This window comes from Epinephelus fuscoguttatus, linkage group LG4 (genome assembly GCF_011397635.1).
Source record: "Epinephelus fuscoguttatus linkage group LG4, E.fuscoguttatus.final_Chr_v1".
Lineage (NCBI taxonomy): Eukaryota > Metazoa > Chordata > Actinopteri > Perciformes > Serranidae > Epinephelus > Epinephelus fuscoguttatus.
This window is the reverse complement of record NC_064755.1, coordinates 11,359,856-11,387,273: the sequence shown is the minus strand read 5'-3', so window position 1 is coordinate 11,387,273 and position 27,418 is coordinate 11,359,856. Positions and strand designations below refer to the sequence as shown.

Sequence of the window (27,418 nt, the reverse complement as noted above, 5' to 3'; positions counted from 1 at the left end):
TTCTTAGTTATTTTAAGTGTAATTTCTGCTTGTGGTGTATGAATCACGGGCCTCCTGTCCTGAAGCAAACTCCTTGAGACCAAATGTAAAAACGAAGAGTCTCAGAGCACCAAAATGTCCGTGTTAACCCTGGGTGCAACTTCTCCATTTTTTTTACGAACCATGCCACTGTCGAGGCCCCCCTCTCAGAGCCGAGGAGAGTGGAGCTATAGCTGTTACATAACATAAAGGCTTTGCTCTGCAGTTGACCTGGTTAAGTGTGTATGAGTGTGCGTTCATGTGTGCTTGTGTGTGTTTTGTCTTTGAGTAGCATCGGCAACGCTGAGATCATAGTGCAGTTGAAATGGACTGGCACTGAATCTTAGGGAGGTCACTCAGGACACAGAGGGCCAGGGAAGAATGTGGTATGTGAAAACCCACATTTAGATCCAGGAAAAAACATCAGACATTCCTGTGTGTGCCTGGGTGTGCTTGTATGTGTGCTTGTGTCTGTGCAACAGCTGCCAAGGCAGGGTGCTTCATGTAGTTTACACAATGTACCCTAACATGCTACACAATAACTAAACTCAGATGTGATTTAAAAAGATTCTCTGAGGATGGAAACACGGAGTGTCAAGATTATTAACTGTACCAGCAAGGGCCACAAAGCTCAATTGACCTGAAATCTTGCGTAGTGTAACTTCCCGGTGTACTTTCCTTTGGCCACCAGCAGTGTGCAAGAGTTCTATTCTTTGATTACTTTTGCTGTGCAAAACATCTGTTTTGTGCCTTTTGTCAAATAGTATAGGGCCACTGGTTTTACAAGATTATGTAAGAGTGCAGACAATAACTTATTAGCCTTTAGTGGTACATCAGCACTTCCATTCCTCTGCTTTTTGTCTTTATTTGCTTCCCATCTTACCTCCCTTCCGCCGTGTGTTTGTTTGAATGTGTTTGGTAGTCGGTTTATCCATAACAGCAGCTAGTAGTATATATGCATTTGGAGCTTACTTTGTGCATCATGCATTGAAAAGCCTGGTTAGGTAAATGTATGTATTCATCGGGAGATGTCACTACACTATTGCACAGTGCTGTTTTTCCTATCTATATGATTACGCAATTTGAGCCCCTGCGCAGTGTGTGTGTGTGTGTGTGTGTGTGTGTGTGTGTGTGTCATTTTTTGTTTGTACATCAGGTTATCAGGAGAGTGGTTTGTAGGACACAGTGTCTCCTCAGCTCCAGTGCTCATATTGCATAATGGCTGCACTGTATTGTTACCACGGTGAAGCTGTAAAGAAATGCTGGCCTCACCACAGTGGTAGGAGGAGGTGTTTTTTTTTTTTTTTAACAGCTCTGGGATTTTCCCTGGATTTTCCACAACCATATGTAGTAGCATTGCCAGCAGTGTGGCTTTGATGCCAAAGTCAGTTTTTAGAGACACAAAGAAAACCCCAAGGGGCAGTAAAATTGACATTGCCCTCACATTCTCATTAAAGACAATCTGAGATCGCAGTTATAAATGCAGGGTTGTATTCATCACTCCCACACAAACTGTAACTGAACTAGTTTGAATGCACAGACCAATGCTAGACAACGTCAGAATCCAAGTGGTTAATATTTTCTGGTGCTGTTAAAGGTTTGTTTACCAACATGGTCCCCTTTTTGGAGTAAAAGAACACATGAGAGGCTCAAAATGCTCATTGCCTGAAGCTCAAAAAATGAGCAGATTGGGCCTTTTAACCGCTACATTGATGGGACATATGTCACATCGTCATGGCCATGAATACTAAAAAAGGGTTTGCATAAGTATAACTCAGGTGCTTCAGTAGTTTTTTTGTCTGTGTTGTCTATCTGAACTTGGGGATTTTAAAAATAATCAATGGACTAGCATACTTATGAATTAAACAGCTTATGATTCAGTTATTAGCTTTGACAAAGTGAAGTTAAAGGCCACAGTGCAGCACTGCTAGTGGGGCTTGCCTCAATTTGACTCCTCCTGTCAGTACATTTCCATCCATCATTATTCTGTAGCATACCGCCACATTGAATGAGTAACCTGGGAGGCAGTTGCTGTAATATTTTTTATAGTAGCAATGCTTGATTAATACACTACACTTTTTCTTTCAATATGTTAGGCTGTTGTTTACTGAAAAGATGCGTTGCTGGCAGCAGTATTAGTTTTTAAGCAAGTTCAAACAGAATTTGATTTGGACCGTGGTTGTGTATGAATTTAGCCATATCTCTGACTCACTGGGGTGTCTGTGACTGAGGTCGTAGCATGTGCAGTAGTTGCATTGCTTGCATTTTGAAGTGTCCTCAAGTGAAAGCTTATTTCAGTTTATTGGCATTTGTACTGTCATAAATTGTGTTCTTCTATCTACCTTATTCCTCAGGGCGTTACTGTAGAAATGATTCTCGGTGCAACTTAAGGTGAGATAGCGGAGGCAGCAATCTTGGTGGCTAACTGCTAAACGATGGATCTCTTCAAAAGTAATTTGCCTTCAATTTAGAAAATACAGCCTTGTTTTTTTAACAGATGTTAAACAGTTGTCAAATTAGCATTTTCTAAAACTCTTTGCGGACTTCTGGCACCTGATGTCCTTTCTGTGTTTCTGACCCTACTAGCAACCAGACTGTGGTAAGTTTGTGGCTCCAACAACAGTGTTGAACGTGCAGCCAGAACAAAAGGAGATTGTTTCTGTAACCAGCACTGACGTTTCCGTCGCCAGCATAAGGAGAGGAATAGGTTTTCAACCCTCAGCTATGATACCAGATCATCCCGTATTGAGAATTAAAATGCCAATCTCTTACTGAATCATTACGGGATGTGATTTGTCCTGTATTTTCATGCACATCTTACTGTCATCTAAACACTGTGTTTTCACATGCTTGGAATGACAACAGAAATAACAACACCAAAAGAGTTTTGAGAGCAGAGAAGTATTAAATCAGAATTTGCGGAAGACAATAACAGGTCTTTGGTCACCCTATGTCAGCACGTGATAACTCTGTCTTTCCCCGTTTGACTGCATTCTTAACCTGCATTAAAAAATTGCCCGTTATAAAATAAACTCAGCAGCCTCAAGGCATCTAGACTGAAAATGTGTTACTAATTTACAATACTTCTTTCATATCATATAAAATGAATGCCTAGAGTTATTTATTTCACTACTACTACTTAACTACCAAGGTCTGCTTCCAAATTCAGCATTGTGTCTTCACTCTAATAAATCAGCAACAGTATTAGGTAGGAAACGTCATGTTTATGCACTCACATGGCACTAAAATTAATTCAGAATTATGTTACATGTCCACAAAATGTGCATTATGTTACTGTAGCAAGGCAAGCTAAATGCTAACGTGCCTGGTAAAAAAGCAAAACAACCGATGCTTTGAGATGGCTGTCAGAGATGGCAGAGGTTTGATCACATTAATTAGTCTGAGGTGTTACAGGTGGTGTGTTCTCATGTTTTATTTCCCGCTCCAGGAGAAAGGATTAGCGTACTGTTACTATTGGAAAACGCCATGTCTGGTTCAGCGCCGGAAGTCGTGCCTGTATTTCATGCCCAGTAGTTCACGCAAGGTATCATGGGAGCCAGGAAAATGGTGGATAGATTTGCATAAAGATGCATTTTACGTAATTTATGATGAAACGACATATGGTTTGTTCATCTAGGAAGTGGTTAATCTGTGCAGGCAGAATCTAGACTTGCTACAGGTGAATCTATTCACCTGTAGCAAAGAGGTGCAACCTTGTCGCAGAGATCTTGCTTAGTCATCATGATAATGTTTTGTACTTAAATGGATACGAACTTGGACTTTGTTTGTTTTATATACAGAACTCTGTAGATAGAATTCTCTGGCTGAAGCTTTTCAATGCTTGTCATGCTCCAATGTGTTGTTGCCATGGTAGCATGACACAGCAGGGCCTGGTGAGGTGACGGTTCAGTCCTGCGGGGGCCGGTGACGTAAAACCACCTCCCACAATGAAAATGGAGCACTGGGCTATGTGAATAATTCAGTTGAGCAGATCAGGTGGAAGGAAGAATGGCTATCATCTTAGCATGCTTACAGATTTAGGCAGGTTGTGGTAGGCTTCCTTCACCTGGGTGTGATTTCTTTGTCACGGAGGTGTTGTCTTACACTAGCACTGTCGCACTGCAATAGTTCATGTTTTGCACATTTATTCAACTAATTGATGTAAATGCTCAGATGCATCTTCTTGCTAAGTCCTCTTTGGAAAGAACAGGAAGGTCAAATCCTGAGTAGGCAGTGACATGTAGCCCTCGGCCTTCTCTCTAAAAAGCATTCATGTGTTAAGATGAGTTTTGCTGACTGGCTCACACTGTCAGTTTCACTCCACAGTTTCAAAATACAAGGCTAGAAGAAGAGTGGTTTTAACACAACAGGGACGTGTGGGGAAGTAAAACAGTTAAAAAAAATAAAATAAAAAAAAGACATGTAGCAGTGTCTGTGGATTACTGTTGTCTGTCCTCATTTGTTGTGATGGTCATTAGGGAAGCTACATACGATGTTGGACCCCATACCTGCTGGACTCAAACATAGTGCTTTATGAATAATACATGATCACTCAGTTAGTGGTGCATGTGTGTAAACATGATGCTAAGTTCCCTGTTCCTTACCTGCAGGCTCTTTTTTCACTTATCAGCCTAAATAATTATGGTTTTGTCCTTGGTTAGTTTTTGTCTTTTTCTAAAATACTGCTGCCTTTCTTGCTTTATGTGAGCATGCATTGAAATCCCAACATAAAAGCAAGATTAGTCAATTAATTTAAAAGCATGTGTGTTAATAGAGACTGTTAATTTGTGTTGCAGTCCTTTAACAAGATAGGGCTTTGTGTGAGCATTTTGAAAATGTAACAGAAAGTAACCACATGACACTTGTGTTTGATATTCTAGTGGTGTCTTTCAGGCAATCTTTGCTTTCAGTCTTGGTGCTCATATGTGGTAACTCGATCCGCTGTCCCACACATGTCCCACGCCTTAGTGGGATGTGTTTCATATGTGATCATCAAGGACCAGCTTTGTCCACACGTGTTGAAGCACTGGGCTCACATGTCCTGTAGCAAGCCCCTTCTCATCATGTTGAACACACTCAGATACATGCGTACCTGAAGTGTGTATGTCTCTCAGTTCAGTATCACAGTTCTTTGTACGCAGCAGAGGTGTATTGCCGTACAGTCTGCAGTGTTTGTTCTTGTTGTAACTGCAGCTCTCTAGTGTGAACAGTTAGTTCTGGAACCTGGTCTGGCTGCCAAACACCTGTGGGTGTGTGCATGCGGGGTGTGTTGTGTTTGTTATGGGATGATGAGCTGTAAAAGCGCTAGAAAGATGTTCAAATCTTATAAAAAAAAAAAAAAAACACCCCTCTTTTTTTTCTGTCTCCTGTACCTTAAACATTAAGCAACACCAGAGGCAATGGATGTTAGACCAAAGTGTAGTTAAAACCAGATCCTCCCATCTCTGTTTCCTCTTCTTACGTTAACATAATAAAATGTTTTGTAATCTGGAGCAACTGACTAACTTGGCCTCTGTTAAACTTAAGTTTGTGCTGCATGTGTGAAGCAGAGCTAACTCATAAGCTTTGTGTAGTTTGTCCCAATTTTGTTATGATTGTTTTTGATTGATGATTATTATATTTATCTTTCTCTGCTCTTAAAATCTGTGTAAATTCACATTATTTTTGTTTTGTTTTTTATGTTATTTTCTTTGTCCTTGCTTAAGGCTCTTTTTTATTTTCAAATTGGTTTTTGCGGTGTGGCGTCTCTGTCTCCATGCAATTCCAGCTCTGTTTATCGTAGCACTTAAAGCTAGAAACACCGCAATCAAATTCTCAGTCCTCATTTTGTAGGATTGTTCTGTAAATGTTTGAGGGAGTCTCCTCCAGGGCTTGTTTTGGTATTGCATAACAGGACTTCTTCCTCTTGAAGGAGTAATAGGAAATAGCGAAGTGTAATTTCCTCCTCCGGGCCAAGGAGGGCAAAACGCATGGTGCTGTGCTTTTAATGTGACGGACTTGACATCTGCAATTGTTTGTTTACACACAAACATACATGCACACACAAAAACACACACATGTTCACAATCATACACACACAGAACCTTGAATGATTGAGTGGCCCCATTTATCACCCTGTAATACTGTTACATTATGGTCTTGCGTCCGGTTGTTGCTTGGCAACAGTCATTTCCCCCGTGGTCGTCACAGCAGTGGTTACTATTTGCAGCGCTGTTGCTCAGCTGCTGTGTCCAGGCCTAATAGCCCATTGTTTTCATACACTGCCTTGCACTACTGCTGCAAGATTATTAGTCTCATTTGAATTGCGTAAGTGGCAAAGTCCGTTCCTTGGAAGAGATTTAGTTCTTTGTTGCAGTAACACAGCGTGCACGTCATTTGGGTGTAATTTTCACTTTGATCCCTGAATAAGGAGGCTGTAATTTTGTGCATAGAGACAGTTATGTGTCATGCTTTGTAGTATTCTTACGTTAGTGCGTATCTCTTTATATTATTGTTTTATAAAATGTAAAACCTATGAGAACGAGGTAGTGCTGTGCTTGAGGGCTGACTTTATCATATGAAAATGTACACTGAAATACTAGAAGAATAGGAACACCAATTTGATGCCCTTCAACAGCCCTGCAATAAATTCTTACCGTGTTCAGTTTTTGGTGCCACCCTGAAATACTTCTACTGTTGAATTTATACTTCCTGGTGAGGAATTTGATGTAGTGCTTTTGAAATAGAATTGTCATTGCTGAGATGTTTGGGTTTTGGTTACGGTCACAGAGAGGTAAAGCAACGTGTCTTCTAGCTGCCTAAGCTCTCTACGCAGTAAACACCATGTGGAGTCACAGTAGCTATTTTAAATCCAGAGATACTCATAACAGTGATTTTATATGGTTGACAGGTTTCGCACTATCCACTTAGTTACCCTACCTTTTTGTTCACTAGAAACATTTTCTTCTCTGCTGATCCAACAAGAGCTACAGAGGCCCGAGCCCTGCTAATCTTGTGAATCCGTAGACATGTTGCCCCCCAAGGCTGTGACAGAATGACTAGTTTTTAACTTTACATGGTGACCAACTCCCAAAAGTAACCTATTCTGCCTCTCTTTTCTCTCTGTAGGGCTCCAGAGATTATTTTGGGCCTGCCATTTTGCGAGGCCATAGACATGTGGTCACTGGGCTGTGTGATAGCTGAGCTCTTTTTGGGCTGGCCCCTCTACCCCGGAGCACTGGAGTACGACCAGGTAACATTCTTCACACGCACGCAAGAACTGCTAGCTACTTCGCACACACACACACACACACACACACACACACACACACACACACACACACACACACACACACACACACACTCCAGGGGAGAGGTAAAGGGGAGATAAAGATATATCCCTCTCTCCTATTGAGGAAGAGAGAGTTAAGAGGACAAAATAAACAGAAAGTAATAACATTTTTCAGAGATTACATAATACATATTTCGTGTGTATAATGCAGATTTCCCAGAGGCAAAAACTCAACAGTATGTTCATTATATAGTTCAACCTGTATTTGTTGTTGCTCCCTGATCTCTCTTTCACTGTATGACTGAAGTCCAGCAAATCCAGCATGAAATCCACCAAATACTAATCTGAGCTGAGTGTATCAGGAAATTGTTCTTGGCAATGTGTGATGATCTTCCCACAGGGTTGTGCGGTCTGAACTACACAACTGGGACTTTAAATGGAGTCCCCCAGCGAGGGAGAGGGAGCATGGGAAAAGGCTCACATCACATTCACAGAGCAGTACAGGATTACCCTGTGTTTGACTATAGGCAACTCTGAGTAGGCCAGAATTAAGTCCATCATGTTTACTGTGAGTTTAGAAATTTGGAAAAAAGACTCTTGGACACCCTAGTACTGTCTTGTCCTGGCATTTATTAGGTTGAGAGAAAATGATATTTGACCTTCTATGGACATCTTCTCTTCAGGCGTCTTTGCCAAACCAAATGTTTGAAATTGGCTGTGCTTTCATAGTGCATGCCAGTGCCACACATTCTTGATCATTAGCATTTTTTTCAAGAATTGATGTCTTGTTTGGGTAGACCCCGTTTAATGCAAATGTGTGTATCTGTTTTTAACGAGGGGTCACTGGTGCCTCCAGCAGCAGCTAGCAGTTTGAACAATCATCAGTCAGAGATAGTGGCGGATAGAGCTCCGCTGAGCACTGACAGCGCTGTTGTACCACCGGGCCATGCCAGGACACACACTCACGCGTGCACATTGAGCCCCCAAAAGTATGCTGTGCTATGCCAAGGCTCACTGCAGTTCCACTCTACACAGCAAAATGTATTTATAAACATAAGCCTGATGGTAGACATGTGCACACACACACACACACACACACACACACACACACACACACAGATACACACACGCACACTGTGGTGAGTGTTCAGTGCACCATCAGCAGGTTCTCAGACCAGTGCCCTCTGGCCAGTCAGTGTGTTTGTTCTGGGCCGTAGACCGATGCACGTGCACTCATGCTCACACGCACACACACACACACACACACACACACACACACAGTATAACCTATCACTGTAGGATTTCCATTGGTCATGGAATTTCTGGAGTATCATGGAATTTTAAGAGGGGTGATCAAGACAGGGCAGGCCAGAAAGCTGAATGAATCCTTTGGAAAAGTCAGCACATATCTGGTAAACTCCAGTGAAATGAACCATATGTCAATTTCCCACAGTGCATTTTAGAACTCGCAAATCAAATGGTGCTGGAAATCACACCTGTCATTGATTAGAAATCTTTCTTCCTTCTCACACATCATATATTAAATTAGTCTTGTTGAATATGTGACGTCATTAAAAAAAGAGGTATTGTGATAAACCATTCTCATTTTAGGTTTGCTGAGAAACCCAATGAACTTATGCTCTAAATGTTTCTATGACTGTATAAGTAGTTTCACAGCACATTACTGTACAGGAAGGTCGGCTCAAATAATGTAACACATTGAAAATGTCCTCTTTTTTTTTTTTTTTTTTAATTTTAACTTTCTTTAACTTTACATTTTAACTAAGGATGACCCTGACTATGATCATGTAAAACTTAAAGTTATTTTATGGTACACTTTTTGATAAAATTTAAGGGAAAGTCAGCTCAGTTTACATGATAACATTGTCTAAATACCTCTTATTTGAACTGTCAGTAAAAAACAAATCCCTTAATAGGTTGCAGACTAAGTTGGCCATCAGGCTGTGGTGCAATTGCCAAAAAAGAAGAGAGAAAGAAAAAATTGGTGCGTGTAATTTTAAGTTACATGCACCAGTGCATGTACACAGAGCCCTGCATTTCAATCTGTCACTTAAAATTCAAATAAAAAATTGAAGATTAGACTTGGACTATACTACTTGGACACTTTTTTCTAAGAAATAATGGGTTTAAAAGCTCAAAATTTTCAGTGCGTGAAATTGTTATTATTGTTATTAAGTTGTGCTGAATGTTGCAGACAACTATCAGTAACCTTTGACTCCCCCCTATGTGTGTGTGTGGCTTGTGTGCGTCATCAGCCTTGGGCCTGTGAAGTGCTCCATCTATGTCCGTTTGGCAGGGCACTAAAGGTTGAAGTGCAGGGATGTTAAAGTGCTGTATTAGATAACAAGCAACTTATAGACCAGCTGTTGGACAAACTCCAAGTTTCAGAGTAGAACATAAATATACATGATGGAGATGTTGTGTTTGCCTTGTGTTGATAGCCTTATGCAAGCTTGAATAACAGTACACCATTGGATTTTTTTATCAGCCAGTTTATGTTAGTCACTTCTGGCCTTGATGGTTTGTCTTCCTCTTAACCATAAACACATTGATTTGCTTTATCCCCTTCGTGGTATGAGTTGATCGACAGTAAAAAGTATTGCGTGTCTTGCATTTCTCTCTTTCCACATTTTTCCATGTCCTTTTTAATTTCTCACCTTCATCATTTCACTGTACTTATATTTTTCTTTTGCTTCAGATCCGGTACATCTCTCAGACTCAGGGCCTGCCCACCGAGCAGCTGCTCAACAAGGGGACCAAGACTTCTCGTTTCTTCTCCAAAGAGTCCGACTCTCCATACGCCACCTGGAGACTAAAGGTACCTGCACACAAATGTACAAACATATACATGAAGGGTTTGTGTAAACATGTAAAAGACTTGCAAACACAGAGCACACAACCTCCTGTCAACCGCATATGATAAGGGGTAGATGAGATAAGAAATGAAAGAAGTAGCAGATATTTGGTGAAAATTGAAGTGAAAGTTCTTGCAGCAAGGAAAGAAAGTAAGAAGTGGCAGAACATTACCGATAGGAAACAGATGCATAAGCTTTTCAAAACAAGACAAAGCCAGCACGCCCTGAGGAAAGCTTTAGGAAATGTGAAACTGTGTTTAGACTACCTGCTGGCTGACTCTAAATAAATTTTAAATGAATGTGGGCCTAATGTTTATCTGTTCCAGTACTTCCCAGCAAAAACTCAGCTGCCTAACACTCTGACCACACAGATTGACATGGAAACACGTAGTTTACTCCCATTGCCTGTGTAGACCTTATGTAATACTTTCATTCCTTATTATTTAAACATTACAAATCTGGTGGTAGCTTTCAGCACACAGAGATGCAAAAACATTTTTTTTCTAATCTTACTGTTGATATTTCTCCTCCAGACAACAGAAGAGCATGAGAAGGAGACAGGACTTAAATCCAAAGAGGCCAGAAAGTACATCTTCAGCTGTCTGGATGACATAGCACACGTGAGTTCAACCAGATCAAATGACTTTAATCAAATTCAAACCATGCAAATGAAACAAAAGACCGACAAGAGATAACAGATAATTTTAGGTTCACGCTCGAATATACAACAATGTATCCTTGTAAATGTGCTCAACTTCATGATCACATCTCAGAACACCCTGAACCTTGTTTTGCAGCTGTAGAACAACCATATCAGTGGATCAGTTCAAGCACTTCCTGTTTTTTTAATTAATTGTGACATGAGCTGTTGCTCTGTGTGGCTCTCATATGCATTGTTTTCTCTCTGTCTGTCTCACTGCTTCCATCTGTCAGGTGAACTTGGTGCTGAGTCCTGATAACAGCGACATGCAGGCAGAGAAGGCAGACAGGAGGGAGTTTGTGTCTCTGCTGAAGAGCATGCTGCTGATCGATGCCGAGGACAGGACCGTTCCAGCTAGCGTCCTCAATCACCCCTTCCTCACTATGACTCATCTGCTAGACTACCCACACAGCAACCAGTAAGGCTGCTACAACTGACACTAACACGAAATGTGTTTGCTTGCACGCTCTTGTTTGTGTTCTGTTGTTTTTCTTTCCTGTAGTAACTAGCAGTGTACAAAGACATGGTGTAAATGCATTTTTAGACAACAAGTAGATCCAGCTAGGCAATCTGGTTGGTCAATTAGACATTTAGAACATGATGAATCAGCATGACAGCACACCGTGCTCATCACTAAAAATACTACTCTGCCATTACCATGACAACATTGTCACTTCCAGAGCTGAATCATAAATGACATGATTTCATCTATTTATTTATTTATTTATTTATTTTTCAATAAATCTTGACTTTTGGACTTTACGATGCCCTGCAGTTAACTGTTCAATGTGAAATCAGACCAAGGAAAAATAATTCTTCAGCAGAAATCTTAGTCACAGCAAGATTGAGTAAGCATGGCAGTTTTGTGCTTATGTATGTGATGTTTATACAGTTTGGGAAATTCTGCAGTTTCTACAAAGCAGTAACATTAGCTCATCGAGTTCACTGGCTGACTCAACAGGGACTAGATATCATCTCTGTCGCTAGGTTGTTACTAAGTGTAGGCCTACGTGGTATAGAAGTAAACCAGGTGTCATTACAAAGGAGTCTACTGATGTGACATGTTTTTTTTTCTTTTCTTTTCTTTTCAACTACTAGTCACTCCCAACCATTTCCATGGAAATTAAGATAACATGAGCAAAAAGTGTTTTATTTTGAAAGTGAAGTGTCCCACAATATGAATACATCTTGATTATATCTTTTAACTTGTTGATAACACTTGTATGATCACAACATTACACATGAGTGATTCACGCGACACGGCCCTGCCTCGTTACTGTCATGCCAATAATGGCAGTAAAACACACCCTCTCGTGTATCATAGCCTAATTGTTGAACTCCAGCCCTAAAACTTCCCTCCTTACCTCACCACCACTTCTGTTATTCTCTCCAGTGTGCAGTCATCTTTCCGCATCATGGACATGTGCCACAGTCGGCCCACCAATGCAGTGTTTGACGCTCTGAATCAGAACACCATTCATTTCTCAAGACCACCTGTAGCCCCCACTGCCTCTTCTGGCCTCCCTCTGGGCTACAGCAACATACCGGTCCACACTCAAGTGAGATACTATTTTTCATTGCACCAGTAATCATTTGTATCAGTGTGACAAAGATCTTGAGTTACAAACCTCACACTGAGTTCTTTTTAAACTACCATCAATGCTGTCTCTCATCTTTGTCATTTAGAATTATGCTATGACACATTGTTTCACACTGTTTCTTATCATCTCAGAATATTATTCTTTGTGTTTCTGTTACATGTGACACTGTTGATTGCTAATCTTTTTTCCATGTATATTCTTTGATTTTATCTCTCCTCTGTCTATCCGTCTCATGACTATTCTTTTCACATTTTCTCTTTCTTTGCTATATTCTCCTCTCTACCTGCCACTCTGTGTCTCTTTCATTCTACTCTCTTCTAATGCAGGCTATGAACCAGTCAGCTCCTTCGGTGTTGCATCCTGGGATAGCTCTGACAACAGGAAATGGTCAGTTTGGGTGCACTGACTCATTCCCACCTGCCCTTCTTCTTTGCCCTCCCACCATGCAAGGTAAGTAGACTGCATGCTGCTCACAATTATTACATAATACATTTTCAAATACATTTCTCAATCTTTTACAGTATAAAGTGAAATGCAAATAAGTGCTGCCACAGCAACAATATGCTGTTATATTTTTCAACAGCCTAGTTGTTCTGCATGTGTGACAGATGGTTTGTTTTATGCTTTTTTTTTTTTTTTTTTAGGTAACCTTAACCAACCAGCAGGGTTTTCTGTTCCCATGGTAACTCAGGCCCCTCCTATACAGCCCTTACCAGTGAGACCTGGTGTGATTGCTCAGGTAAGACCCAAACATGGATTCTAAATAGGTGTGTTGCTTATGCATCTTAGTCAACCTTAATGCAACATAGGGCACTAAGTGTGGTGGAGTTAATACAGATCTGATATGAGGATCAACAGATGATTTGGAAAATAGCCCTGATTCTCCTGTTTTGTCCCTGTAGCAGGCCTGGTCCAACCGAGGGCAGCAGCTCCTCGTCCCAGCAGCGTGGCAGCAAATGACTCCAGTGGGTCCTCCTCCCTCTCACCCTCCTCCACCACCCCCCTCCTCCCTTACCAACGACACCACAGCTGGCCCACAGAGAATCAGCGACTGGGGGTGAGTCACCTTACTCTGAGTCACCAAAACTTAAAGTTTGGGAAATTCCCTTTTTAAGACCTCCACTAGGCAAAGATGCTTGTGTTGCAACCTGACTTCTTAAATGTAGTGTAAACCAACAAATGGTTTACACAGCTGAACACTTGGTAAAGACACTGAATTTTTGTGTAGCTATACACTTAACCATTATTCAAAATAAAATACAATTGTAGCTTTAATATTAATTTAGAACATTGTTATGAATTGTTGCAGTTTTGTTTGTTTTCATCAGAGTGCAGCATGTAATCTAAAAATCTTTTGATAACTTAACAGGAAATTGCGTCCCCACAGCAGCCACTACACTTCAGTGATGCAACAGCCTCTCCTGACTAATCAGATGCCAGCCCTCTCTGCCCATCAGCCAATCAACATTGGCATAGCTCATGTAGTGTGGCCCCAGCCAGCCAATAAGAGGAACAGACACAGTCACAACAGGTGAGATTCTGCTCCTTAGTAAAGTTAAACTGCTCTGCCATTTTATTGGTTTGTAATATATCAACTTTTGTGTTAAAAGGAATCTGTCCCACCCCAACAACATCCATGTGTCAGCATGTCGGACCCCCAAGATGGCCAATGTTGTTGGACAGGCAGTGGCACGAAGAGAGCAGCCTCAGAGGGAGCAGCCTCTGGTGGAAACCAGACAACCGGCAGTTCGTAACACAAATGAAGAGGAAAATGATGTGGAGGAGGAAGTGAGCTGCTTTAAAGAGGTGGTGCCAAATGGTAACAGCCAGCTGGACCTGTCCAGTCAACAACAGCGAGAGGTGGCGGTTCTTATGGGTGACACGCCGAGCCCTGCTGCCAGTGTGATCAGCATTCGCAGTGAACTTACTGATGGGGATGACGAAGAGGATGAAGACTCTCAGAGGTGCCGTCTGAGCGAGTGAGTAATATCATGAACAATGGAAATAGGATGGTGGTAGTAAAAACTCAGACAACCTATTAGTTTTCAGAAGCCGAATGAGCCTCTGTAACAGGATGTGTCTGGTTTCTGAAAAAGTCTGGAATACAGATTATAAATCTAAAACTTGAGTGATTCATGACAATTTTACTATCATGAGCCTCAGAAATGCTAACCTTAATTTTTATCTTCATAGGTGTAAAGAGGAGTGTGTGTGTGAGGCATGCAGAAACACCAGTGTGTCTATGGAGAGAGTGTGTTCCCTCAGCAGCCCTGACAGCAGCCTCAGCACCAGTTCTTTTGCCTCCAACTCTCTTCAGTCCAGCCCCTCTGTCTCACCATGCAAGAGGCCCAACAGGTAGTTATTTGTGGAAGTGACTTTATGTCCAAATAACTGGTAAATGTTCTACAAAGAGAAATACACTTGTGAGTGGCAGCCATCTTAACGTTGTGTCTCCTCTGAATTCAGCATGTCTGAGGACGATGGCCACGAGAGTGGCTGTGACACAGTGGAAGGCTCCCCCACGTCCGACACATCAACCTCCCCGCGCAGCAACAGTCCCTACCGTTACCTCGACAACAGTAACCACAACAACCGCCCACCTTTGGCTGCCATGGTAGCACCACTGCCTTCCCCTGCAGTGCAGGGCAGGAGCCCCCGTGGCATCAGGACCATGGTGGTTCCACCAATGAGAGTCCAGAACAACAACAGTCAAGGGACAGAGGAGCGCGGTCAGAGAACAGGTCAGTAGAAATGTTGACCTTCTCCAACAGGAAAGAAATATTTCTGGTTGTATGTTTATGTATTGTTTGACTTCATAGGTGAAAGAAAAGAAGTGTGTCTATTGTTATTTGTTTTGTTTTTTTATATACAAGCTTACGAGAATTTAATTCTGTAATAAAAATGCTGTTTGTCACTAACACCCAGAAAAATGTTCTGCCATAAATGTGTCCTCATTCTACCACCTGTCCTGTGGTCTATCACCTGTGCTTTGGCGGTTTCTGCTTTGCAGGTCATATGGAAGCAGTGGGGGCTTATCGCCCCCTAGTGGGTCATAGAGGCTTTAACAGGTGATCAAGAGACACCACCAGAGAACTGGCCTTGTTGTACCAATACCTTAAAGATGCATCCATAGCAGACAGTGCTAACATTGCTAGAGAGTCTTTTTTATGGCTTTCCCTCCATCAGTAGAAGATTTCTTTACGGAAAGTTTCTGAGGGGTAAAGATAAAAAATATTTGGACATAAGCAGGTCTGTTATACATGCACAGTCAGATAGGGTTGTTAACAGTTTCTTTTACATGTGCATGTGTACACCATTTGAAATTGGTCAACATCTTGTGTAAGCTTCAGTGAACCAGATATCCCAAAGCAAAGCAAGTTTGATCATTTTGACGCTGTGTAGGAAGAGTTAAATGATAGTAACTCTCCTCATCTGAGCAGTCATTTTGGCTGATGGTGGATTTTTATCGTTGAGAGAAACCATTTAAGTTTCTTTCCTTTTAATCCTTCAAATAACTCTCACCAACCCTCAAAGAATATCTGAACTGCAGCTCGAGTATCTAAAACAACTTCCTCTTTACTCGACAGCACCAAGTTAGGCCTGCATCAGTGAGCCAGAAGTTTGATAGAGTAGAATAAAGCAGGGTTCACTTCAGGCAATGTACAGCAAACATATTTTCCGAACATGAGTCTGTTGGATCCATAGAGTGGAGGGAAAGGTGGATGCATTAATTTGGTGTTGAGTCAGAGCCTATGTCTTCTCTGCTGGTTCTTGCTATGCAGCAAATGTTGCCCTGAGGCACTGATCTAGTATCAGTTTCACATTTTCACTCTCCCCAGATGTTAATTTTTAAAATGGTGGAGTAAATTTAAAACTGATACAGATCAGAGTCCAGTTCCTTGTCTGAGTGCCAACAGTCTGTTTCTTTCTCTTTCCCCAACTTTATGGATTTCATTGCCTAGTTTTATGATGCTGTGTTTAATGGAAAGATTTGCAACTGTTAAAAAGTGAGACACGTTGGATGATTCTTTGATAGCCGCAGAAATTACAGTCACACTGTGGCCGTAAAATGCTAAATTGTCATTCCTTTACACCACTAACTCAGACATTTTATCTGAAGCAGGTCATTTTTTTGCTCAGTACGGTCACTGTGCTGCTATAATATAAAACTACTTTCACACTGACTGTAATGCTGAAGGAGTGGCATGCTTCTGCAGTACTGAGTTGTACTTCTGTTAGGCCAGCATGTTGTTGATCTAGAGCAGGTTGTTAGAATGGATAAAACACCCCAATACCTGAACATGTCTACCACCATTTGTTGAGTTTTATCTTTGTTGCATTAGCCTGTAATGCTTAACTCCTAATGTAACCACATTCTTATATAAACTCTGAAATTACCCCTGTAACGTTAAAATATTGATTAATCTCTAAGCAAGACTTTCTTTTAATGACCATCAGTGAAGTTTAGGTATTGTTAATTGAGTTCCCAAGGTTGCTCTGAACAGGAATTTTGGGGTTGATACATATTTTTCCTATCACCTGTAGTGCCATTTATCAGTCTAGGTTGTTTTTGGCTTGAGTTGTTGATTGTTGGTGACCATAGAGATGTCTGCCTGCTCTCCAGTATAATGGAACTAGATGGCACTCAGCCTGTGGTGCTCAAAGCACAAAAAATTATTTTTGAAAAACTTAATAGAAATGTCTCTCTCCAGAAATCATGAGCCAGTTACTCAAGATAATTGACAGACCTTGTTGTGAGCAGTTTCATATAGGAACTATTTTCTTTCTACTGACCTACGCCAGCCAACAGAATCACTGCGATGTTTCCACTGTGTACATTGTCATATGCCAATTATCCTTTGCCCAACCCCATCCAACCTTCCTCAGGAGGATTATTTCAGTAGTCAGAGGTGGTGCTCAACTGTCGCAGCCTTTTTGGTGACAAGCATTTTCCCATAAACTCAGACTTAAGTTTGAACTGGGACTGTATGTCATGAAAGAACACTTTTGTTGAACAGATGCATCTGAATCTATTTTCTCTTTGGTATGCATGCTTGTTTGTTGTTTGAAGTCTTTGGTATTGCAGGCCGTGTGGACTAAACCTGCCATCTGTTTTTGCAGTACATGTGTATGTCCTTGCCTGACTCACTTCTGTCTTCTCTCTGTTCTAGTCTCAGAGTCCTGGTCCCGGTCCAAAGGGCGCTGCAGTCTCGCAGGACAACAGAGCACTCCTTCCTCCATCCCCCTTCTCCCATCCGCCCCCCTCCTGTCCCGGCAGCAAAAAGTGACAGGGCAGCAGCAGCAGCACCCTCTGGGCTTTGGACAGGTCAGTTCAGTTTTTTTACTTTTATAATATATGGGGGATTATGCAGGAGTGGAAGGCTTCTAAATCTATTGGTGAATATTAATAGCAGCAGAGCTCCAGGACATTTCTGTCAGAGCAGCAGCACATTTGTGTATTTTTTTAGCTGATCTGTTACAATAACTGGCATTCTGTTTTGCTGTCATCAAGGGCTTGATTAAAATGTCCTGAGTCATGTGGTTTGACTTGTGTGGTTTGTCATTTCTGCTGAAATTAAAACTTAAATCCTTTTTTTCACCAGGCAGGGACTGTAAAGGAATAGTTCAACATTTTGGGATACTTGCTGATTTGCTTTCCTGCAGAGATTTAAGTTTGGTTCACACCAGAAGCAGCAGCACGCCGATTTTCCACAGAGCACTGCCCCTTCCTTATGAAGCCTGTGTTGACTAATTAGGCTGACAGTTTTGGTGTCTGGTTTATTGTTTTCTGCAAGTCGCAAGTAAATCCGGCAGGAAGACATACTTACAATCAAATATGAACAATATAAAAGATATATATGATATTTTATTGGGTCTGATAAATGATCAAATATGACTCTCATCTCAAATATTTGTCAGTAGTGTCTAAACAGAGAGTGGAAGAAATGAGCAGACACACACACACACACACACACACACACACACACACACACAGAGGCCGACAGAGACAGAGCTCTACGTGTCGTTTTGAAAGAGCAGAGGAGCAGAACTGCTTGCTGACCGTTACGAAGAAATGTGCTTCTGGTGTGAATGGCCAGGCACCTACCTGTGTGACAGGTCATGTCCGCATCCAGTATGAACATGGCATTAGATGAGAAGATTGATACCACCCTATTAAATGTCAGGCTAGAGTCAGTACTTGGTTATCTTAAGCCCCTTTCTAATAAGGTTACAGTCGACATTCACACCAGGTCAAATGACTGCAGTAGTCACAGGGGTTTATTGGCTCCCGCGCCGATAGGCAGTGATGGAAATACAACACTCGGGTGAACATGCTAATAATAGCCCCTTTACCAGTGACACGAAACTAACGTCCGACTCCAAATTAGTTGGCACAGAGTTTGAAAGAGATATATAAAAAGTAGGTAGTAGCCACCGTCACATTTAACTGGCCTCCATACAGCTTTCTACTGTGTACTAGCCTGTTTTCCGGTCTGTCCATGATGTCAAACGGGACACAACAGTATTTCATTTTAAAAAAGGAAAGGCATGCTTGTCTGCCGGAGAGCTGTTTACATGGCTCTAGTTTACTGGCAATAGAAAAGGAGTCTGTTGCCTATTTTTAAGGGGGTTTCCAGTGTTTAAATACCTGCGCACACATTCTAATTTTGGTGGAAGAGGGGTTTTAGTGGAAGCGAGGAAACCGCTCTGTCCACAGGTTATGAAATCCACTTACGTGCACCCCTAAAGCTTACTTGTATAAGCTGAAACAAATATCTTGTTTGACAGCCGAGACATAGTCCACCACTTAGTTCCCTTTCCCTGTCTTTGTGCTAAGCTACTGGCTCCAGCTTCATACTAAATGAATAGACAAAAGAGTGGTGTTAAATCTTCTCATCTGACTCGCCATAAAGCAAATTAGCATTTCCCAAAATGTCAACCTATTCTTTGAAGAGCCTGTGTAGTACCTGGGTGTTTGAACAGGTTACATTAGGGTGACTCTAAATCTCACCCTGTGATTGAGCTTTTCTAATTTCTTCCTCAGGTGCAGCCGTACGGTTCAAACCACAGCAACAAAGAGTGGAACGGCAACTATGGGCCAATGCGACCACACGCCTACATCCCCCCTACTGTCCACACACACACCTTCACACACCTGCCACACAGCAGCCCCACACACACTTCAGCCGGCCCACACACACATACCCAAGGCCTGCCCACACACACCCTTCTGTCCTACCCTCCCAACGCCCCCCTCCCCGCCGGTCACCACCCCCACCCCATCCTGCCCTCTCGCCCTCCCCCACCACCTCTCCTCCAGCACAGTTACGGTCTCTCCCACCCGCAAGGAGGCGCTATAGTTCACCAGGTGACCCTGGGTATCAGCACCCACCCCCACCACCCTGGACACCCAGCTGCCCACCCGCACAGGCTCCTCCCCTCCCCGACCATCCACCCGCATCACCAGCCCGGTTACGCCCACCACCCCCACCAGTTCAAACCTCCCTTCCCCCCTCCTCACCCTTACATGGCCTCCCCGGCCGCCTTCACAGGCTTCCCTCTGAGCCCCACCAAGCTCAGCCACCACCCCCAGTTCTCTTATATCTGAGGAGCAGGACGGGGCCGCAGCACTACCTTCTGGTGAGGAAGGGCAACGGGACATGGACTGGGGCTGCAACCTGGTCAGGTAGAGCAAGCAGCAGAGCACAAAACGGACACTTGTGATAACGAAGATGAGGACGAAGAAGATATGGTTAACAAGAGGAGGACTGATAACATTATGTTTCATCGGGGACTGAGAAAGGCAAACAAAAGTACCGATGCTGAAGATGACGTTTTATGTGGTGTTTCGAGGACAAATTTACAGTCTCTGCAATCTGGAGGTTCACGTCAAAAGTTAGTGATCGTGTTTGATTGTCAGGGCAGCTTCAGCTCTGAAAGACTTCCTGCAAAATCATGTCAGCCAACAGAGGAAACAATGATCGATTTAAACCACAAAGCTTTATAAGAGAGCGTCACGAGAGTGAATGAATTCACAAATTATAATGATAAGGAAATTTTAATTAAGAATGTGTCCTTTGCACATTACCTCCTGTCATTTGTTGTTTGACTAGTGTTCAGAGAATACGATCTAATTTGCGGCTGGAAATCATTTGTTGTTGTTGTTGTTGCTGTCAGGGTGCTCAGCCCCACCTTACCCTTTATCTTTGTTGCCTTGTAGCATGTGCTAGCCGGTCAGATCTGTTTGTTAAGCCATCCCAGTCTGTATTAACCAGGATTGAACGCTCCTGTCTGTGAGGCAGACGTTACTGCTGCCATCGCCTAGTGCCTTAAAACCAGAGTCTATGACGTTACTTCAGGAGCTTATAGATTGTAAATTAAAATGGGCTTGCAGCACTTAACCTTCAGACTCTGAACATGATGGGCGTGTTGGATAAGTAATGCTTGTGGTTATGTTGTAATATTGGCAAATGTTGGACTTCAGTTTGCTTTCTAACTCAGAGTATGGATTTACTTTAGCTAGAGGCTGCACATTTAGGGCTTTGACTGAATGAGCTTTTTATGTACATAAAGAGTGATTTGATATTTTGATAATCGATTTCTATTCACTATAGTACTTAATTCATAACAGTATTGTCACTGTTTACTGTAACTGCAATACAATCTAGATAGCCTCTGGGTTGCTGTGTTTTTATTATTTTGCATTTAGGCTAGACGTGCATTAATGCATTTAATGTTTTAGTTTTTGGGAGTGGCATAGACTTTTATGTTTTTACTTTTAAATGCTTCTCAGTGTTTGAAATAACCTATCAACTTACAGTATCATTGCTGGGCTATTGATTGTTAGAGGTGTTTCGGTAATTGTTTCAGATATTTGTGTGAAACAAACCTTTTTTTTTTGTCCATGTATTGAAGCCTGTTGTCAGTTTTGATACATTCCTTCAGGGTGGATGCATAGCCTTGATTTTTTTTGTGTGTGTGTGTGTGTGTGTGTGTGTGTGTGTGTGTGTGTGTGTGTGTGTGTGTGTGTGTGTGTTTTTTTGATTTCCAGTGTGTAGTAGAGCTGCGTCTTTACCTGTCGTCATATCAGCTGGTATTTTACTCCAATCAGCACCAAAGACTGTTCGTTAATCATTTCTGAAGCATGGTCGATACTATTTCTCCTTTTCACCTCCAGCATACTGTTGCAGTTATCAGCATTGGAATATATTGTGAGATCTCTATTTTAAAAATGAGGTTGAGGTTTTATTTTTCTGAGCTATGTTTGGCAAATTGCATTTGGAATGTATAGATAATAAGCTGCTATGTACTGATTATCTGCCACTTCGTAGCTGTGAATTTAGAGGAATAATCTCATTCTAGCCTGCATTCTCTCTTTTGTATTGTAGTTTGATGACTAGATACAATAGAAGTGGGGTTTATTTTATATAGTATATTGAATGCTATTCCTATATGCTAGTGCCTCTGTATATTAGCTTTGTTGTTTTGAAGTGATTGTAAACTGCTGTAATGGAAGTTATCAGTTTTCTTTTTTTTTTTTATTCTGTTGCTTTATGGTGTGTGCGTGCGTGCGCGTGTGTGTGGGTGTGTGGGTGTTTTTGTGCGTGTGCATTTAGCATCAGTATTTTCAAACGTAGGCTGGGTTCGCTGTTGGATTCTGTAACCGGTGTGTCGTTGACGTATTATCGTTTCTCTCGTTTTCTTTCTGACGACATGGCTTTTGTTTCCGTTATCGGACTGTATTTGCAACTCTTCGTACTGTACAACTAGTGCCTTTCTTCAAACAAGTGGCTGACAGATGACGTCTTGCATTGATATTAAAGCGGTCGGAAATTTGTAGACTAGTTCCTTTCCGAGGGGATCAGCTCCTATTTTCACATCACGAAACCCCAAAGTTGTTTGTTTGTTAGACTGAGACGAGGTCTGGAAACAATCTCTTTTTTACAGAATCCTAAGAAAGTACAAGTCAGGGAAGTGTGTGTTATCGCGCTCACAAAGAACACCGTGCAGTACTCAGAAAAAAACATAGGGCCTGAATATACACAAATGCAAAGCTTTATTCCCGCACCGTGAATGTATTTGTGGAACTCGAGACATCTGTTTTTTGGTTTGCAAATGAGTTGTTGTTGCATTTCTGATGGCTATACAGCGTTTTCTCTCATCTTGTGATTGGGATGTTGATAGTTCTTATATGCAGCTATTACCATAGGTAGATATCATCATGTGTTTGAGTCAAGGGGTCCTTTCAAAAATGCTTTATCCATCAATCGTACTCAAATTGTAGCTCCAAAGTCGTCCCATCCTCATGTACGGCAGCATATTTCTGCCACCATCACAAAAAAACATTTTGTCTTTCTTGTCAGTTTCTTGTTATAACAAGATTTTATATTTACAAGATGCTATAACAACATTTGGATCAATATATGTTTGTTTAATGAAATTTTGGGTTATACAAGATAAGATTTTATGATCTAACAAGAAATTTTGGGGGGGATAAACTGAAAAAGTTGGTATTGAGTCATAGTGAAACATAACATTAAAAAAGATCATTAAAATGAGAAGCTTCTTGTCACGATAAGAAACAGCAAATATTTTTTTTTTGTCATGGTGCTACTCTACTTAATGTATGACAATGGTTTTGCTATGTTGCTTAAAGTAATGGGTGTATTTTGTGTACTTGTCTAATCTGCTACTTAAGACAAGCGAGAGGATGCACTGGTCAGCTCACAGTACAGCCTAGAAGTCATAATTGATAGGCATGTGTCATGGCACAGTAATCTGTACTTTGCTTTACGGATTTCGTTTCGTAACCCTGTGGTGTGCAGCCTCTCATTGATTCCCATATGGCTCTATTCTTTCTGTCAGCTCAGCACCTGTGATGAGATGAAGTCATGTCCCACCTCAGCGATGTCCCACGCCGTAATCCGCCACCACTTTGGGTTGATTGGTTAGGATAGATAATCTGGCCACCATGCAGCCTCGACGGCTGCATCATCAAAGTCACCAGAAGGTCACACAGTCCCGAATCTAAAGCTCAACAAGCACACGTAGCCCAGCAGCCTTAAGTAACAAAGCAGGTCTTGGGACTGTTTAATACGTCTAAAACAGGGATCTTTTTTTTTTTTTTTTTTAAATGTGGCAATATGCAACGATTAGGACCAGTCTGTGTTCATTAATACTTTAGAGTTTTGGTTGTAGTCTGATTTCAGAAATTAAGGCCTGCTTTTATTGGGCCTTCACATGACAAACATGGGTCTGAACATCTCATTTGGGTACTGGGCTGAGAAACCAATTGCGCAAAATCTGACTCCTAAAACACGTTTTCGGTAGATTTTGTACCACAGCTATCTAATCATTGGGTTTAAAGTACTTGTATTTAGACACCAATATGTAGATGTGATTGCTAAATTGAAACTGTTACTGTTATGTTATGTGTAGATCTGTGTGGCTTTATGATTTTATTTTTTGATTTTATGTTTTTTTTCCTTAAATGCTACACTAGTTTGACATGTAGCAACTGCACTGTGCAATATACAACAATATGAGGACTGGGAAAATGATTATCGTTTGGATGTAATAATGTGTGTCTTACCAGTTTGCGGTCGTTTTCTTTTCCCCCCTCTAGTTCTCAGTGAGTTTCAATGTGACCAAGCCTTATGTACTTTGTCACAAAAAGCGGGTTCCTTCTTGGTGACTCTTCTTGGTGAGTGTCAAATTATGAATTGGTGGTGTACTATGTTAAGATTCACTTTGAATTAAAAAAGATCTTTTGCTTCAGTTGATGTTGTCTTTATTGATATACGTGTCATGTACAGGTGTTAGTGTTTGACTGTGAACCATCAAGCATTCACTGTCACACAGCAGCAGTGGTCAAGGCCTCAAACATAAAGTATGTTGGTAATATTAAAACATTTATCCATGAGGTTTCTCTCCAAGTAGCTATTTGTCTGAATGTGTCCACATTCATTTGTTCACTGTGTGGCTGCACTAAAGTGACCTTTCCGGACTCATATTTAAGTGTACTCAAAGACCTGAACTATGAAGTGATGATTGTGTAAAATACTGTAATATATATGAACCCGGCAAAGATGAAAACCCTTTTTAGCCTTACCAAACAAGGGCCTCATTTTCATTGGGGAAGATGGAGTACATGTCCCCCTCTCTTTTCCAAATGTTATTTTTATTCCCTCTTTTAATGTTTCAGGTTGGTTTCTTTGAAGTTATTTGAGCATCATCCTCTCACTGTCCAGCTGCCAAGGTCCAGATGAGAGGAGATCTCAAAGACTTCAGTAACATGACATGAATAGAGTCGGACTTGAGTCACAAAGTTGATGACTTTAGACTCAACTTGACAAAATCAAAAAAAAGACTCAACTGGATTTGGCCTCAACACCAGTGATTTGTGATTTCTCTTGGACAAATACTTGATTCCTATCCCTAGACCCAAAGGTAAAAATGTATGTTATTTAAAAAGTGTGCTGTGAATCCGTTCATTTCCCTTTATTTCCTTAATCAACTAACATCAATGCTATTCATTCCCAGCAGCTCGACAATGAATTCCCCAGATGATCCTCTTTGTTTGAACCAGTCCAACTGCATCTGCTCAGCTTGCAGGAGACAACCATGAGGAACTAATGTTACGTTACTGAGCGCCGGTTGGGAAAAAATATGTACTTAAGATTATTTTGTTTGTGTACAAAAACTATACAGTGGCCAACAAAAAATCAAATTGCAGTATGCAAGACGTGCAAGTCAAAAACTACAGACGAGAGATGAAGATGCACAAAGAACACTAAGTCGAGGATGATATTAACATAAGAGCTTCATCTTAGCTTAAAGTCAAAGTTTTAGGACTTGGGACTTGACTTGAGAACAGTCAGTCTTGATTTGGGACTTGTGTGCAAAGACTTGAGATTTGTGACATGCAAAGCAATGACTTGGTCCAACCTCTGCTGTGCATGATGAGCACAATGAATGGGTTTTGCTGCTCAGACTTCACACAGGCTGCCCTGCCTTAATGATAAAGGTTATTGGGTCTTTATGCTGCCTGAGAAGAAGACCTGCAGACAAGAAGAATACTCGGGGCAGGAAAAGGCACTGACAGCTTTGTTTTCAGGTAAAATCAATAAATATTTAATCCATATTTTTACTCACAGTCAATATTCTCCTTGAAGATGGTAGAACTGACCATCAGTCAGACAGTCAAGAGCAATGCTCTTTGTGGCTGGTATTCTTCCTCTGGCCACTGAAGTTGCTCAACTCTAAATGTTGAAAGGGAAAACTGATTGTGTGATCTATGTGATTTGGGTGAAGTGGAGAGTGAGTCCTTTGTGGAGCCTACTGTAGCCCACACATCATGAGGACTTCAGAGAGTTAGTGTTTCATGAGATTATATATGAATTTTTAAAGAATTGTGACCAATGTAAGATGGGCATTAAGCAGACGTCAAATCTTACCTTGATTTAGGAGTACATAGCAGGTGGACAGTGGGAGGACAAATGTGTGTCTGAGTTAAGATGAGATGTGGATATAAACCTTTTCATTTGAAATAGACGAGCAACAAAGAATGGGCACATGATTAGGGGGGATATAGACATTTTTCATCACAGACATTTTGACTTGTCAGACACAGATGAAAGTTAGTGATAGGCTATAGTTAATTGCTGAAATGGGACCATCATTAATGTATTTAGGTGGGCTACACCTGTTGTTTTCTGCCATGATAAGTAAAATGTGTGTGGTGAAAAAGCTCAATCTGCATAATGTAACATCAGCCAACACACTCCAGTGGGTTAAGACATTTGCTTTATGTCTCTGTAGGTTTAGGCCTGTAGTCTTTCCTGGTGAACAATAAGCTCCTCATACAAGTGACGCTGTGTTTTGTTTGCTTTTCCCTGCATCGAGTCAACACCAGACTGTCAGTCTCTCTTGGACGCTGCCTGCCCATCAGAACTACTGGGAAAAACTATAAAACAAGCAATTTGTTTTATAGGCTGTTGTTCTGAATATCATAAAATCGTGATTCACTCTCAGTGGAGAACGTCTAGCCTGCTTCTCTCTGAGAGGTTCACAGGTCCTGTTGTTCAGATAGTTTTAGCTACTAATGACTGGGCATAAATCATCTGGTAACAGGCTCAGAAGATTAGATTTCTTTTTCAAATTAAACATGTCTACATTTTTATGACGGCGTATTAGGGCGATTGTACATTAAAAAAAAGGAGCCAGGGCAGAGGAGCAATCTTCGAACAAACAACTTGAATATTTTCTGAGGTTATAAAGTCAAATACTCAGGATGTCAGAGATCAAAGTCGTCAAGTCATGAATTTGCAAGGAAAAGCGTGACATATCTAACCCAAAACAGATATTAAAGCTGTATTGGTGTAACGACAGGTTAGGCTACTATCTCTAGTTAATAGTAAATGGTAATACTAGACAAAAATAGCTAACTGAAATGCAGATTTGAATATATTAGAACAATGAGTCAAATAAACACACGTGGTATTTGACAAATGCATTTATTACCAGCAATGACAGTGTCACAAAGACTGGTATTGTTTTCATCTTGTGAGTCTGTGTGTGTTACCAAAATATGATATGGGTGACACCTATTGTAGTGAGAACCACCACACAAAATTTACTAGGTGTTTATATGTCTGTCTGTTTGTGGACAGATTTTTGTCACCACGATGACCTACAAGTGGGACGCTGAATCAGTGAATAAAATGAATATTCTATCTTTATTAATATAAATGCATACATGATGACTGGAGAGATTCTGAGGGGCGGCCAGCACTAGCTGATGAACATGCATGTACTATAACAGAGTGTATAAAACCTGAGAGGTTCGAAACATTTAAATGTATCAACTTGAAGGAGCTGATGCTAAAGAATCACTGCTCATCACTAGAGCAAGGGGGCAGGAAGTAGGAGGGTAGGAAGAAGGAAAGAGACC

At 41.3% G+C, this 27,418-nt stretch overlaps 1 protein-coding gene across 3 annotated transcripts in view; it reads left to right on the top strand.

The window, feature by feature from the left end:
• Window positions 1-24,243, top strand: part of LOC125887131 (homeodomain-interacting protein kinase 3-like) — a 32,592-nt gene extending 8,349 nt beyond the window's left edge. Inside the window, exons 5-18 of one of the 3 annotated variants that reach the window (XM_049573692.1) lie at window positions 7,126-7,249; window positions 10,008-10,127; window positions 10,698-10,784; window positions 11,098-11,282; window positions 12,258-12,423; window positions 12,792-12,915; window positions 13,110-13,204; window positions 13,371-13,522; window positions 13,835-13,996; window positions 14,076-14,444; window positions 14,659-14,820; window positions 14,932-15,206; window positions 17,637-17,791; window positions 19,511-24,243. In XM_049573692.1, coding sequence (XP_049429649.1) covers window positions 7,126-7,249; window positions 10,008-10,127; window positions 10,698-10,784; window positions 11,098-11,282; window positions 12,258-12,423; window positions 12,792-12,915; window positions 13,110-13,204; window positions 13,371-13,522; window positions 13,835-13,996; window positions 14,076-14,444; window positions 14,659-14,820; window positions 14,932-15,206; window positions 17,637-17,791; window positions 19,511-20,074 — 2,740 coding nt within the window. In that variant the 3' untranslated portion in view covers window positions 20,075-24,243. Of the gene's footprint in view, window positions 1-7,125; window positions 7,250-10,007; window positions 10,128-10,697; window positions 10,785-11,097; window positions 11,283-12,257; window positions 12,424-12,791; window positions 12,916-13,109; window positions 13,205-13,367; window positions 13,523-13,834; window positions 13,997-14,075; window positions 14,445-14,658; window positions 14,821-14,931; window positions 15,207-17,636; window positions 17,792-19,510 lie in introns of all 3 variants that reach the window. The other 2 variants (XM_049573693.1, XM_049573691.1) reach the window with 2 other exon arrangements.
• Window positions 24,244-27,418: the final 3,175 nt, after the last annotated feature.